This window comes from Salmo trutta, chromosome 2, assembly GCF_901001165.1.
Source record: "Salmo trutta chromosome 2, fSalTru1.1, whole genome shotgun sequence".
Taxonomy (NCBI): domain Eukaryota; kingdom Metazoa; phylum Chordata; class Actinopteri; order Salmoniformes; family Salmonidae; genus Salmo; species Salmo trutta.
The window spans coordinates 55777167-55792715 of NC_042958.1; the positions used below are offsets into that span (position 1 = coordinate 55777167).

The 15549-nt window shown below is 45.6% G+C and overlaps 1 protein-coding gene across 1 annotated transcript; it reads right to left on the bottom strand.

The window, feature by feature from the left end:
- Nucleotides 1–797: 797 nt before the first annotated feature.
- Nucleotides 798–8212, bottom strand: LOC115157883 (uncharacterized). The gene is made up of 5 exons (XM_029706229.1): nucleotides 7532–8212; nucleotides 4455–4490; nucleotides 4123–4185; nucleotides 3406–3449; nucleotides 798–1232 (listed from the first exon to the last, which is right to left on the bottom strand). Exons 1-5 carry the CDS (start codon nucleotides 8210–8212, stop codon nucleotides 1211–1213), a joined length of 846 nt encoding a protein of 281 aa, XP_029562089.1. The 3' UTR covers nucleotides 798–1210.
- Between the last annotated feature and the right edge of the window lie 7337 nt (nucleotides 8213–15549).

The following is a 15549-nucleotide window of genomic DNA, read 5'->3' on the forward strand; positions in this document are numbered from 1 at the left end:
AGACTACAATACAGCACCAATCAGGTTCTCCATGCTGACTTCTACAACTGAAAACCATTACATTTAGACATGGGATTTAGAGTCTAAAATAATTTCTCATGCCAGTTTACCAGTCTGGTACTGATGCCCGCGCCAGTTCCATGAGATGCCAGTCTCAGTTACTGATCTAGGGGACGTCTGGCCAGTCTGTGGCGTCTTCTCTGACTGTCCCGCCGCAACACCCCTCAACACGACTGGGCTCTCGCCCTCAGCGCTGAGGGTATCAACTACCAACCAATGCGATGGATGATCGATGGATGTTGCGTCAGCGCCGGAGTGCGGTCCATCCAAGTCCCATCACCAGCCAAGTCCACCCTTCCCAACCATACCCCACCATCCATACCCCAGCCAAGAGGCAAGCCCATGCGTTTTCCAACCCAGTGTACGCTCTTCGCGGTGGGGCTGGGTCGGCAGCCATCTGGGCCTTGGCGCTGGTACTACCCAGAGGCTGGAGGCGGAGAATCATCCAAAGAAATACAAACCAGATGGGATGGATGAGCAGAGAGGAGAGCGTGAGTCACTCTCTTTCAACTGGTTCATTTGTCTCTCTTCAGGACTAAGGGGTAGAGGGGGACATCTTTCTTCACACCCTCTCTGTCCCACTCAGCTTTCAGTGGAGGGAGAGGCTTGGGGGTCTTGTCCTCACACCATTTCTTCATATCACGTCCTGCATCAAGAAGAGAGAGGGAGGAAGTGAGCAAAGCGACAAAAACACTGATGTCTGATGTCCTTCCGACATTTCAAGTCATTACCCTTCATTTGCCATTTCAAGTCATTACCATTCATTTGCCATTTCAAGTCGTTACCATTTGTGGGTTTGGATGTTCCGCTAAACGTATGCATAAAATCCCACAGTAAATCTAATGCCACCTCACCGCCAACAGAAACGTAATAGTCCCTGGTGTATGGTACAGTACTTGATGTACGGTAGTTTGTTTGGGATGAGTAAGGTGGCATCACCGTAGCTCTTTAAATACTCAGTTACTCCTTTGTGCAAGACAGGAGAGACAAAGAGCTAGACTCCCAAACTCCTCGTCTTCCACCATGAAACACACATACATACACACAAACGCAGACATGCACGCACGCACACACACACACGTTACACACCGGGGCAGAATTGACTTAACGGCTGTCCTGTTTTCCTGCCATTACCATGGCAGAGTGTTTGTCACCGAGGAGGTGGCGGTGACCTGGGAGATGAAAGAAGGGATTAGGGAGGAAGCAGGAGAGAACAGACGTGTCTAGAGACCTGTCAGCACTGCACTCTTTCATCCCCTTCCTGCCTTCCCCCCTCTCTCTCTCTCTCTCTCTCTCTCTCTCTCTCTCTCTCTCTCTCTCTCTCTCTCTCTCTCTCTCTCTCTCTCTCTCTCTCTCTCTCTCTCTCTCTCTCTCTCTCTCTCTCTCTCTCTCTCTCTCTCTCTCTCTCTCTCTCTCTCTCTCTCTCTCTCTCTCTCTCTCTCTCTGCGTCTTTCTTCACTGTAGCTCTGGTGAAAGGAGGAATAAAAATCCTCCTTTCACTACTCCTCCTTTCACCACTCCTCCTTTCACCCCTCCTCCTTTCACCACTCCTCCTTTCACCACTCCTCCTTTCACCACTCCTCCTTTCACTACTCCTCCTTTCACCACTCCTCCTTTCACCACTCCTCCTTTCACTACTCCTCCTTTCACCACTCCTCCTTTCACCACTCCTCCTTGCACTACTCCTCCTTTCACCACTCCTCCTTTCACCACTCCTCCTTTCACCACTCCTCCTTTCACCCCTCCTCCTTTCACCCCTCCTCCTTTCACCACTCCTCCTTTCACTACTCCTCCTTTCACCACTCCTCCTTTCACCACTCCTCCTTTCACCACTCCTCCTTTCACTACTCCTCCTTTCACCACTCCTCCTTTCACTACTCCTCCTTTCACCACTCCTCCTTTCACTACTCCTCCTTTCACCACTCCTCCTTTCACCACTCCTCCTTTCACTACTCCTCCTTTCACTACTCCTCCTTTCACCCCTCCTCCTTCACCCACTCCTCCTTTCACCACTCCTCCTTTCACCACTCCTCCTTTCACCACTCCTCCTTTCACCACTCCTTTCACTACTCCTCCTTTCACCACTCCTCCTTTCACCACTCCTCCTTTCACTACTCCTCCTTTCACTACTCCTCCTTTCACCACTCCTCCTTTCACTACTCCTCCCTTGTTCATCTCTCTTCCCCTGAGCACTCCTCCTCCTTTCACTACTCCTCCTTTCACCACTCCTCCTTTCACCACTCCTCCTTTCACCACTCCTCCTTTCACCCCTCCTCCTTTCACCCCTCCTCCTTTCACCACTCCTCCTTTCACCACTCCTCCTTTCACCACTCCTCCTTTCACTACTCCTCCTTTCACCACTCCTCCTTTCACTACTCCTCCTTTCACTACTCCTCCTTTCACCCCTCCTCCTTTCACCACTCCTCCTTTCACCACTCCTCCTTTCACCACTCCTCCTTTCACCCCTCCTCCTTTCACCCCTCCTCCTTTCACCACTCCTCCTTTCACCACTCCTCCTTTCACCACTCCTCCTTTCACCACTCCTCCTTTCACTACTCCTCCTTTCACCACTCCTCCTTTCACCACTCCTCCTTTCACCACTCCTCCTTTCACTACTCCTCCTTTCACTACTCCTCCTTTCACTACTCCTCCTTTCACCACTCCTCCTTTCACTACTCCTCCTTTCACCACTCCTCCTTTCACTACTCCTCCTTTCACCTCTCCTCCTTTCACCACTCCTCCTTTCACCACTCCTCCTTTCACCACTCCTCCTTTCACCACTCCTCCTTTCACTACTCCTCCTTTCACCACTCCTCCTTTCACCACTCCTCCTTTCACCACTCCTCCTTTCACCACTCCTCCTTTCACCACTCCTCCTTTCACCACTCCTCCTTGCACTACTCCTCCTTTCACTACTCCTCCTTTCACCACTCCTCCTTTCACCACTCCTCCTTTCACTCCTCCTCCTTTCACTACTCCTCCTTTCACTACTCCTCCTTTCACTACTCCTCCTTTCACCACTCCTCCTTTCACCACTCCTCCTTTCACCACTCCTCCTTTCACTCCTCCTCCTTTCACTACTCCTCCTTTCACTACTCCTCCTTTCACCACTCCTCCTTTCACTACTCCTCCTTTCACTACTCCTCCTTTCACTACTCCTCCTTTCACTACTCCTCCTTTCACTACTCCTCCTTTCACTACTCCTCCTTTCACCACTCCTCCTTTCACTACTCCTCTCTTGTTCATCTCTCTTCCCCTGAGCACTCCTCCTTCAACTCATCCCTTGTTCATATTTCTTCCCTTGAGCACTCTGCACACACCTTCAAAGAGTAAAATAGAATTTACCCCATATAGAAGGATGTTGTCAGCGTTTGGCACCTGTCTTCACACTCCAAGAGAAAGAGAGAAAGTTAGAGAGTATGTGAGAGTGAGAAAACAGATTCGCTGAGTGTGTGTAGATATGCAGGAGCACATGGGGCCCACCTGGAGGGCATATTTCCAGCCCGTCATAGAACACAACAGAACAGATATAAAACCTCCATGTTAGCCACAGAGCCAGGACCTTTTCATGAGCTAGGCCTGGTATGTCAGTAGAGCAGGCGAGAGGGAGAGGGAGAGAGAGAGAGAAACAGAGAGCGAAAAACAGAGAGCGATACTGTAGTGTCAGGTCCAGGCCAGTAAATGTCATTGTAAGGAAGGAGAATCAAAACCTGTTTCGTCTATAACGTTAAACTCAGAGCACCCAAGACCTGCACCTCATTTGAAGGGATATAACCAATTACATTCCTTCCCCCGAAGTCACTGTTGGAATTACATTAAAGCAATATGTCACCTTCTAAAAGGAGGTCAAATGTTTATCGGATTATGTGGTACTTTAGGTATCTTTGATTGATTGTTTTACAAATATGTGATGTGCTGAATGATGTGCCATGATGATCAATGGATTACGTGCCATGAACACAATGGATTAAATCCATGGTTAACTACGTCATCATGTAAGTATGAGGATTCATTGTGTGAACCAAAGGGTGACATCAGTTTGACATTCTACCGGTTCCTTACCGGAATTCCCTGTCGTTTCATTTTCTCCAGGCATTCTGACTCGCCAAGGCATTTGTTACGCACCTGAGAGATAGAAAAGAGAAAATATGCTTGATTAGAAATGTCCTAATCTTCGGGCATTGTCACTTTCGTTTCGCATGCCTTTTTCTGAGAATCAAAAAGTATGAGCATGTGGTTTGTATTTGTTATTGTACTATAACTGTGGCCTAATTGTGTGGATGATGACATCATGATTTAGCAATATCCTGAGCGTGAGAAAATGATCATGTTTAATTACAAAGTTGTTAAATTGGTTTACCATCCAAAAAGCAGTGAAGGTCGAAATATTTTACCTTCACCCTGTTGTTCCCATTGTGCTCTCTCCCCATCTGAAAACAAAACAGAATCGTCCAACCGCTTTCAGCAGTGCTAACCAGTTGCCCTGACAACCAATACAGCGTTTCCAAGAAAACAAGAAAGTGAGAGAGCACTTCACTCGAAGAACCCCCAGCAAAGCTATTCAGTCCAGGAGTTAGCCTGGTCGAGAAATATGCTAATAGAAAACAGCACAGGGGTAAAACAGGGACAAACAGAGAGTTATTTATCATGCTGTTAAATGTTCTAAGACAACTCTACATACTCCCCAGGAATGGTCTGTAGAGAGTTACAAAACAACAGCCTGAATTTAGGCAGAGATTTCACCCTTGACCCCTTCAGAAAAGTGACTCAACGAACGTCCAGTCACAGAAATGTCAGCAGCAAGCCTCATGCCTGCCTCTTCATAAACCGGATTAGTTGTATTGCCTTCTGGCAATACAACTTGTACAACACCCAATGGTGCCAATCTTGTACAACACCCAATGGTGCCAATCCAATCCATTGAGCTCCATGATTCTGTATTCATTTCTATGGTTAAATCTGCCATGCTGACTCATTCCCATCAGGAGACAAGCGTACTACGACAACGACGAGTCAGTGTCAGTCTGAACCCGACCAGAACCGCAGCTCCCTGCTCCCTCCCTCTCCCTGTGTGTACGGAGTGTCCTGTACTGCACTGTATATATATACACTGAAGATCATTGCTCCCTCGGGACACACTGGTTGCGTCTCAAATAGAACCCTATTCCCTATATAGTGCCCTACTCTTGACGAGATTCCTGTGAGCCCTGGTCAAACGCAGGGCACTATGTAGGGGATAGGGTGCCCATTTGGGATATATTGAATCACTCACCAGGCTGATGGCTCTGGAGGGCAGCTTGCTGTCCTAGCAACCACCACCAATAAGAGTAAACCCAAGGAGAGAGCGTCTCAGACCGCACCCCCACCCCAGCCACCCCCGCCACAGCCAATCACAACAAACCAACTAACTAAAAACACAGCCTGTTTTGTACTTTCTTTTTTGGGGAGGGATGTTCATTTCTCTCTCATGGGTAGAGAGGGTATTACATAAAACATCTGGTGCAACCAACTATTAGATAACTATCCCTGTAACATGATCCTACCCCTGAGATACAAAGCTAGGGTCAGAATGATTTAACAGAGAGCACAGTAGCCTATAACCCTCATCAATATCCTCTTAAAAAGGTAGAAAACATTCACACAGACCAGGGCGTGGTCACTGAGCCTTCAAGGAGCAGTACTCCACAACCCTACTGGCCCATAACCCCACTGGCCCATAATCCCACTGGCCCTTACCTCACTGGCCCTTACCCCACTGGCCCTTACCCCACTGGCCCTACCTCACTGGCCCTATCCCAACAGGCCCTACCTCACTGGGCCTAACCCCACTGGCCCTTACCCCACTGGCCCTACCTCACTGGCCCTAACCCCACAGGCCCTACTTCACTGGCCCTAACCACAGTGGCCTTACCTCACTGGCCCTAACCCCACAGGCCCTACCTCACTGGCCCTATCCCCACAGGCCCTACCTCACTGGGCCTAACCCCACAGGCCCTACCTCACCGCCACAGGCCCTACCTCACTGGCCCTAACCCACTGGCCCTACCTCACTGGCCCTACCTCACCGCCACAGGCCCTACCTCACTGGCCCTAACCCCACAGGCCCTACCACACCACCACAGGCCCTACCTCACCCCCACAGGCCCTACCTCACTGGGCCTAACCCCACAGGCCCTACCACACCCCCACAGGCCCTACCTCACCCCCACATGCCCTACCTCACTGGCTCTAATCCCACAGGCCCTACCTCACCCCCACAGGCCCTACCTCACCGGGCCTAACCCCACAGTACCTACCTCACTGGGCCTAACCCCACAGGCCCTATCTCACCCCCACAAGCCCTACCTCACTGGGCCTAACCCCACAGGGCCTACCTCACTGGCCCTAACCCCACAGGGCCTACCTCACCCCCACAGGCCCTACCTCACTGGGCCTAACCCCACAGGCTCTACCTCACTGGCCCTAACCCCACAGGCCCTACCTCACTGGCCCAACCCCATTGGCCCTAACCCCACAGACCCTACCTCACTGGCTCTACCCCATTGGCCCTAACCCCACAGGCCCTACCTCACTGGCCCTACCCCATTGGCCCTAACCCCACAGGCCCTACCTCACTGGCCCTAACTCTAAGCCAACCCCCTGGACTAGCCCAGCTCCAGCCATGGCTGGGTGCATATTCCATTTCCTTTGTTAAAGCAGTCATGTGAGACATACACCCTGGTCCACGCAGCTTCCTGTTAAAATCAGATTACTGCCCTTCTATTGGCTGTGCTCCTGTGTTCATGTTCATTGGGCTAGACTAAGTTAGACTGGGCAGTACTAGTGAGGTAAACCGTAACAAGGCCTAATCATATTTGTCTAGGCCAGCACTGTCTCTCCACAGACTGGTCTACACTACACTACAGACGTCATACGCTCAGATTACTGTAACCATGTCAATGAGCCAAGCACCCTATCCAAACCACTTCCTAGTTTTGCTCACATGAAACACTGCTCCCCATTTGTTGTCCACTGCAACCAATATAGGAAATATGGACTCAAGTTTGATACATTTGCCAATGAACACATTTTCCCAACAATCCTCCTTCCCCTGCCGATACCAAACTAAGGCCAAACTGAAACTGAAACAGAGCGTACAACTAGATAGGAAAATGGGCTGCTAGTTTGTAAATTCTTCAACTTGGAAATGAAATTAACAAGCCTTTAGCTAAAACTGAGTACAGGAATGTGTTTGCTGAGTGTATATCAGGCCATTCTCTCGCTCTCTGTTATGGTGTGAACCTACTGTATACTGAATGTGTGTTGAGCTCAAGCTCTCTCTCTCTCTCTGCATTGTTACAGTATAAACCTCTATGGCAGTTCGCTGCTAGGTTCCCGAGCAGGACCTTGTCATTGCTCCTGATTAGAGGCAGACATGCTGGCTGACTGTACAACTCCCAGCCCAGCCCAAGTACACTGCTCCAGCCCACACCTCCAGTACTCCAGGGCCCAAGTACACTGCTCCAGCCCACACCTCCAGTACTCCAGGGCCCCAGTACACTGCTCCAGCCCACACCTCCAGTACTCCAGGGCCCAAGTACACTGCTCCAGCCCACACCTCCAGTACTCCAGGGCCCAAGTACACTGCTCCAGCCCACACCTCCAGTACTCCAGGGCCCCAGTACACTGCTCCAGTCCACACCTCCAGTACTCCAGGGCCCCAGTACACTGCTCCAGTCCACACCTCCAGTACTCCAGGGCCCCAGTACACTGCTCCAGTCCACACCTCCAGTACTCCAGGGCCCCAGTACACTGCTCCAGTCCACACCTCCAGTACTCCAGGGACCCAGTACACTGCTCCAGTCCACACCTCCAGTACTCCAGGGCCCCAGTACACTGCTCCAGCCCACACCTCCAGTACTCCAGGGACCCAGTACACTGCTCCAGCCCACACCTCCAGTACTCCAGGGCCCCAGTACACTGCTCCAGCCCACACCTCCAGTACTCCAAGGCCCCAGTACACTGCTCCAGCCCACACCTCCAGTACTCCAGGGCCCCAGTAGACTGCTCCAGCCCACACCTCCAGTACTCCAGGGCCCCAGTAGACTGCTCCAGCCCACACCTCCAGTACTCCAGGGCCCCAGTAGACTGCTCCAGGGCCGTGCACAGACATTCTGGGGGGCATATGCTAAAAAAAAGGCCACCTCCCCCCCCAAAAAAAATCCTGCAACCACAGTCACAGATTTCTTGAGCAATTATTAAAAGAAGAGGGGAAATCAGAACAATCTGATGAGTAAAGTATTTAGCAAAACTATTTTGAATAAATGCTGCATTTACTAACAATGACCAACACAATTCCAGTCAAAAGAGAAGATGGTACGAAATACATTGTACTTTAACCCACCGCGACTATATCCAACCCAACTCCATTTGTTGCCAATATCAATATCAATACCCTAGACCCCCCAAAAAGGAGTTGTAAAAAACTTGTGACCCCCCGTGCACGCACATGCACGTGTGCACACGCTCGCACCATAGCTGTGCTAATTTAGCCTGTCATAGAGCTCGCCGGCTTGTAGTCCTAAAAAACGGAAATGAGTTACATCTGGTTCGTTCAGCCGTCCCTATTGGAAGAATGAATCGGGAAAGAATAGGTCTGAGGTTAACACAGGCTTAGGAGACACATGCGTGTTGTTCTACGAAATAATACCAGTCAGTTAACATGACCTTTATGAATTATGAAGCCTTAATGTGCTTTATGGGCTTTTTTAAATTACATAAATGCTTCAAAACTCACATAAAGTGACGTTAGCTGATGAAGATCGTCTCATATAACAAAACGTATAAGATCTCCTAAGCCTGTGCTCACCACAGAGCTTATTTTCGTCGTATTTCCTATGGATGATAAATGTAGGCCTACTCTGTTTTTGCCATGCAAAACTGGAGGAAATGAAACAAACCCTTTCTGGTTACTAATTTGGATATGCGCGCCTGAGCATAGATTACAATTTAAGGATGACTTGCGGGCAGTGGGTTCAGAACAACAACGACAAAAAAGTATACCATTTTTGTAGATATTATACCACCAGCGGAAAGGGCACTTTGGAGACTGGAAGGGCAAAGGGGCATGTGCTCTGCACAGGTAGAGCCCTATCTGTGCACCTGCCTGCACTTCTCCAGCCCACTCCTCCAATACTCCAGGCATCCACTACACTGCTCCAACAATAGCAGCCCAGCTGTTCAGCCCAGCGCTGCTCAGTCAGCCAGCAGCAGATTGGCCTGGAACAGGGTCCACATCACCCAGTTTAAGACATCACAGAGAGCACAGCATACACTTAACCCTTACAGCAGGGTGGACTCACTTACAAGGAGTGTTTTACACACCTCGATTACGACGAATACTGTACTAAACAGCATTTTCAATGTAGAATTATTCCACCTCTCTCTCTCTCTCTCTTTAATCCTGTTCTGCTCTATTTTCCCTACACAACATTTTCCCTCCTTCAAATCAGGATGAGATATAACGGTTAAATGTCAAACTAAACATCCTCACTAACTTTCCCAACCTCTCTTTTGTTTATGCACACACCTCCATGTGTGTTCTCAAAGTGAAATGTTCATATAGACACACACACACACACACACACACACACACACACACACACACACACACACACCATTGGGCCTCTCATCTCCCAGTTGAAAGAAATACACATCCCCTGTCTCTTATGAAATACTGCATGGCATCTGGTAGTGGTGGAAAAAGTACCCAATTGTCATGCATGCTTGAGTAAAAAAATAATACACATACTACCATTCAAAAGTTTGGGGTCACTTAGAAATGTCCTTGTTTTTGAAAGAAAAGCACATTTTTTTGTCCATTAAAATAACATCAAATTGATCAGAAATACAGTGTAGACATTGTTAATGTTGTAAATGACTATTGTAGCTGGAAACGGCAGATTTGTTATGGAATCTCTACATCAAAACTATGAAATAACACATATGGAATCATGTAGTAACCAAAAAAGTGTTAAACAAATCAAATTATATCTTATATTTTCAATTCTTCAAAGTAGACGCCCTTTGCTTTGATGATAGCTTTGCACATTCTTGGCATTCTCTCAACCAGCTTCACCTGAAATGCTTTTCCAACAGACTTGAAGGCGTTCCCACATATGCTGAGCACTTGTTGGCTGCATTTCCTTCACTCTGCAGTCCAACTCATCCCAAACCATCTTAATTGGGGTGAGGTCGGGTGATTGTGGAGGCAAGGTCATCTGATGCAGCACTCCATCACTCTCCTTCTTGGTAAAATATCCCTTACACAGCCTGGAGGTGTGTTGGGTCATTGTCCTGTTGAAAAACAAATGATATTCCCACTAAGCGCAAACCAGATGGGATGGCGTATCGCTGCAGAATGCTGTGGTAGCCATGCTGGTTAAGTGTGCCTTGAATTCTAAATAAATCACAGAGTGTCAACAGCAAAGCACCCCCAGCAAAGATGTCATCAAGGCAAAGGGTGGCTACTTCAAAGAATCAAACATATTAAATATATTTTGATTTGTTTAACACTTTTTGGTTACTACATGATTCCATATGGGTTATTTCATAGTTTTCATGTATTCACTATTATTCCACAATGTGGAAAATAGTACAAAATAAAGAAAAACTCTTGAGTAGGTGTGTCCAAACTTTTGACTGGTACTGTATATAAATAGTAAAGTAAAGTGCAGATACCCCCAAAAAACTACTTAAGTAGTACTTCAAAGTATTTTTTACTTAAGTACTTTACATCACTGGCATCGGGTTAGGTAATGACAGGCCATGTGGGGAGAGAAAGAGTGAGAGAGAGTTGTCTGTCTCCAAACCCTGGTCTTAACAGCTCTGCCTGGGCACTCTAACTCCTGCAAACAGTTATTAGCCATTTAGCTAGTGGGCCCACATAATTACACGATCAGCCTGTGCCAGTGCTTTCACGCCTTTGATTGGCGGTTGGTAGGGGCTCCGCTCGTTAGGGATAAGCGGCTTGGTGTTTGTACTAATGCCAACCCAAGGAAGAGAGATGTGCCAATGCAGAAGAACACTATCCCAACCTCCCTGCATTCTTAACAAGCAATATGTAGAGCTATTAGACATTGGCATTTGAGGGTTGTATTTATGATGAAGTTTAGGGAATTTATGAGGTGTTTCTATGACATTTTGCCACACTGTACGTAAGTCATTTCCCCTGAGTCCATTTAGAAACCCATACATTCATATTCCCAGCAGATATGTCACACAAACAGTCCATTGGGAGTCTCACACTATCTCCCCTGTAGTAGTTTGACATTGATTCCACATACCGAGGAATGCTACAAAGGACCAGCCTCCTAGAGAGGGTTTCGCAATTAGTCTCAGTATTCCACACATCTGGAGACGTCCCTCTTTAGGGAATTATCTTTCTGGGAAGGAGCCTCACAAGCCTAGCTTCACATGCTTCTCCCAACACACACACAGACACACACGTGAGTGCATAATGTATACACACATACAAATACACACACACATGTGCAGGGTTGGGGAGTAACAGGATTACTTGTAATCTGTTATGTAACAAATACAATCTGTTACGTTAACAGCTAAAATATTCTAATCAGATTACAGATACTTTTGAAAAGCTAGATGATTACTTCTAGGATTACTTTTAAATTCAGGAAGGATGTTTAAGAAAAAAATATATTCTTTGACACCTTTTCTGTTTTCTCAATGACATTCAAATCAGCATTGAAAAAAATCACGAGTTGAAGTTCGTTCCGCCTGAGCGAGTCTGGCCACAAGTCAGAGACCACTATGACAACACACCAAATGCATCTGATGAATAAGCTTTTGTAGGCTACAGTCCAAGCTATGTCTTCCAATGGTGCGACTGCTATCGGCATCCAAAGATTATCCACGCTTGGAGTTAAGGAGTTAAGCCTACGGGCTGGGAGATACAGATATCACTTGTTATTGATATGTGACTCGTTTCATTAAACTAGGCATGTGTCGCGCATCACTACTTCACAGGAGCGCCAGTTGAACGTAAACTTAAAAAAAAAATCTAAATTATTTTTTTGGGCAGTAATGCCTTCTGGAACATGTGATCTTTCATGTGCTTTAATAACAAACATGTATGCCATCTGTAAATACAAATAAAATGGTTAAATTACGAGCCTAGTTGGTTTAGCCATGGAAAAAGTCAGCAACCTTCCTGCTAGCCATGACTGGCAGAGATAATGAGGGGTTGGACATGCTGAGAGATGAGTTCGGATTGGTCTGCCATGTAGAACGCTTCTGCGTTTGATTGCAAATATGCAGATGGAGTCGAAAAGAGAACACACAGAAGGCTGTTGTATAAAACACCTGTACGGATTACATCTTCAATCTAAGGGCAACCATGGCATCCGTGACAGAGAGGGAGAAGCATCCATCCATGTATACGGGTAAGAGAGTCTAGCTAGCCACATTTTCAGATATTATACGTTTCACATTTTTTTCAGAAAGTCATTTTCATTTCAAGTTAAAGGGTACTGTTAGCTAGCTAACTAACGTTAGCTGGCTGGCTAGATAGCTAATGTTACATGTATGATCTGTGTAGTAATATTATTTGTATCTCAGAGACATTTGCATTGCTAATTATAGCCTAATGTTAGCTATCTAACATTGAACCTGGTTGGTTAACTACCTGCAGATTCATGCAGGGTAGTAATGTTATGAGTTGGGATTATGGTTAATTGTTTAGTTAGCTAGCTACATGTCTAAACAAAAGATTCCACTATGCAAGTAACCATTTCAATAGAATGTTTATGATGTCCCTGCGACAACTGTTGATAGACGTAGCTGGTAAATTCACTCTGGCTATCTACGTTGATTTCAGAGCAGTCTCGTCTGAGTGTGCCAGAGCGCAGAATAACTGATGAATTTATGAACGCTCAACACCTGTTGAATATGGCCAGTGTCAGTAAACGTTGGCAAAAAACTTAATTACATTTTTGCCAGCAGCACAGTTGCAGTCACCAATGCTCTGGATAACATAAAAACAGCCTAACCAGCCCTGCTAGGGTGAGTAAAATGGTCAGAGTGAGCTGTTGTCTGGCAGTAGCTAGCAAGCTAGCCAACGTTAGCCAGTTAGCTTTGGTGCTTGACTGCTGTTGTTAAGTTAGAATGCTCGGATCAACCCTACTGCTCCGAGAGCGAAACGCTCTGAATTTACGACCGGACAGTCTGAGTACACTCTGAATTTACGAACGGACAGTCTGACAACGCTCTGAGGTTACGAACGCCCAGAGCACACTCCAGCACTCCAGATAAAATTTACGAACACACCCGTAGCATAAGCCAGCCTTTAGTCTTGAAATCTTTGGTTGTTTAGTACATAAACTCATGTGAATCCTTAAAGAGATGGGTGGGGATCGAGCTTAAGAGGGTGTGAACAATGCTGAATGGGTGTAGACAAAGAAGAGCTCTCCAGTAGGAACCAAGGTCCATTTTCTCAAAATCGAGGTTACAACTTGATCAACTTTCAAAGCAGAATTACTTTCCCATTGTTCCTCAACTGTAGTATATGATATACCATTTTCTAGATCTGAGTCTCTACTTTTATCAACATTTTAAAAAATACAAAATTGTTGCTACATTAGACCGAATCGAGCTGGTCGGTCACATATCTACAAAGCGTATTTATGTGAATCACATTGCTGCAATCTCATTTAGCTAGGCCTATTTGCCCCTTGTGGATTTTGTGGATGGCTGTTCACAAATGTACAGTATATGTGTATTTTAACCTAATAATGGATGAACAGAAGAAGTTTAAGCTGCCTTTAAATCATTGGTTTTGCCACCAGTAGACAGCCAGTGAGAAATGTGTTTTTGCAACAGCTGCATAGTGCTGATCCCAGCCTGTCTTAATAGAAGTTTGAGGGAGTTCCTACTTTATAACAGTGGTGGGAAAAGTGCTCAATTGTCATACTTAAGTATAAGGAAAAATACATTAATAGAAAATGACTCAAGTAAAGCTGAAAGTCACCCAGTAAAATACTACTTGAGTAAAAGTCTAAAAGTATTTGGTTTTAAATACACATAAGTATCAAAAGTAAATGTGTAAATAATTTCAAATTCCTTATGTTAAGCAAACCCGACTGCACAATTTCCTTTTTTATTCTTTTTTATTATGGACAACCAGGGGAACACTCCAACACTCAGACATAATTTACAAACTAAGCATTTGTGTTTAGTGAGTCCGCCAGGCAGTAGCAATGACCAGGGATGTTATCTTGATTAATGCGTGAATTGGACCATTTTTCTGTCAAAATGTGACGAGTACTTTTATTTTATTTGTTTATTGCTCAATCTAATTCGTGCTGATTTTTAAAAAATCCATAGGGCTAACGGACACACTTAAAGGGGAAATCTGTAGTTGCTACAGTACATCCACATTTGGACTTATAAATTAATGATATAGGTACCCATTGATTCTTGAAGAATATAACTTATTGCTTATAACTTACAAGCTTGTTTTTCCTCCAATGTTTGTAAACATTGTAAATGTAAACAAACACTGTACAGCCTCAACACATGGTTAAAACAATAATGTTGGCATCATGGATGGTCAGTCCTTGGAGCTCTGTCTATTCATCTGAGAGTGGTTACATTTCTCCAGGCCCATCCCTCAGCTTTTGACTAAAACAAAGGCGGGGTTAGTTGCTTTGTTATTGTTTCAACTGTGGAGTTGCCCTTTAAACAGCTGCCAATTATTGAGATATCAAAGTGTCACCAACAAAAACACAAACAATAGGCCTATAGAAAATGCAGCATATGGCATACATCTTTCACATGCAAATAGCACTTTTTGGTAGTGTTCAAAGCATGCTATTCCATGAGAGCAGCATTTCTTTTTCAACTCGAAGCAATGAGCCCAATTAGTACTCCATTACAGCAAAATCAGAAACAACAGAGTAGGCTAATAAGTCCTTCATATTTCAAAGTCCTATTCTTGAAGATCAAGGGGTATTAAAATGAATCAGAATGACTGGAAATCTGACAGACTTTGGTTTATAATGTAAAGCTATAACCTAAATCGTATTATTATCTGTAGTAGAAAGCAATGGGTTAGAATAAGCCTTCATAACCAACCCATAAAGTAAAATGCAGCATCCATTTATGGCCAGCTATGTAAACTGTAACATTGATTTATCCTGCAATAGTTGTCGTTCAATTGGTAATATAAATGTTTGTCTTCTAATGCCTCTTAAGGGGAAAGTAATCTAAAAGTGACTGAAAGTAATCAGATTATGTTAATGTATGGGTGTAGGAAAATAAAATGGGAAAAGTATGGGAAAATAAAAAGTTACATAACTGATTACAATTTTAAACCATAGCGAATTACATTTAGAACGTAACCTACCCAACCCGGCAAATGGGTGCACACACACACACAGAGACACACACACACAGAAACACACACACATGTGCGTACATACAGTGTCTTCG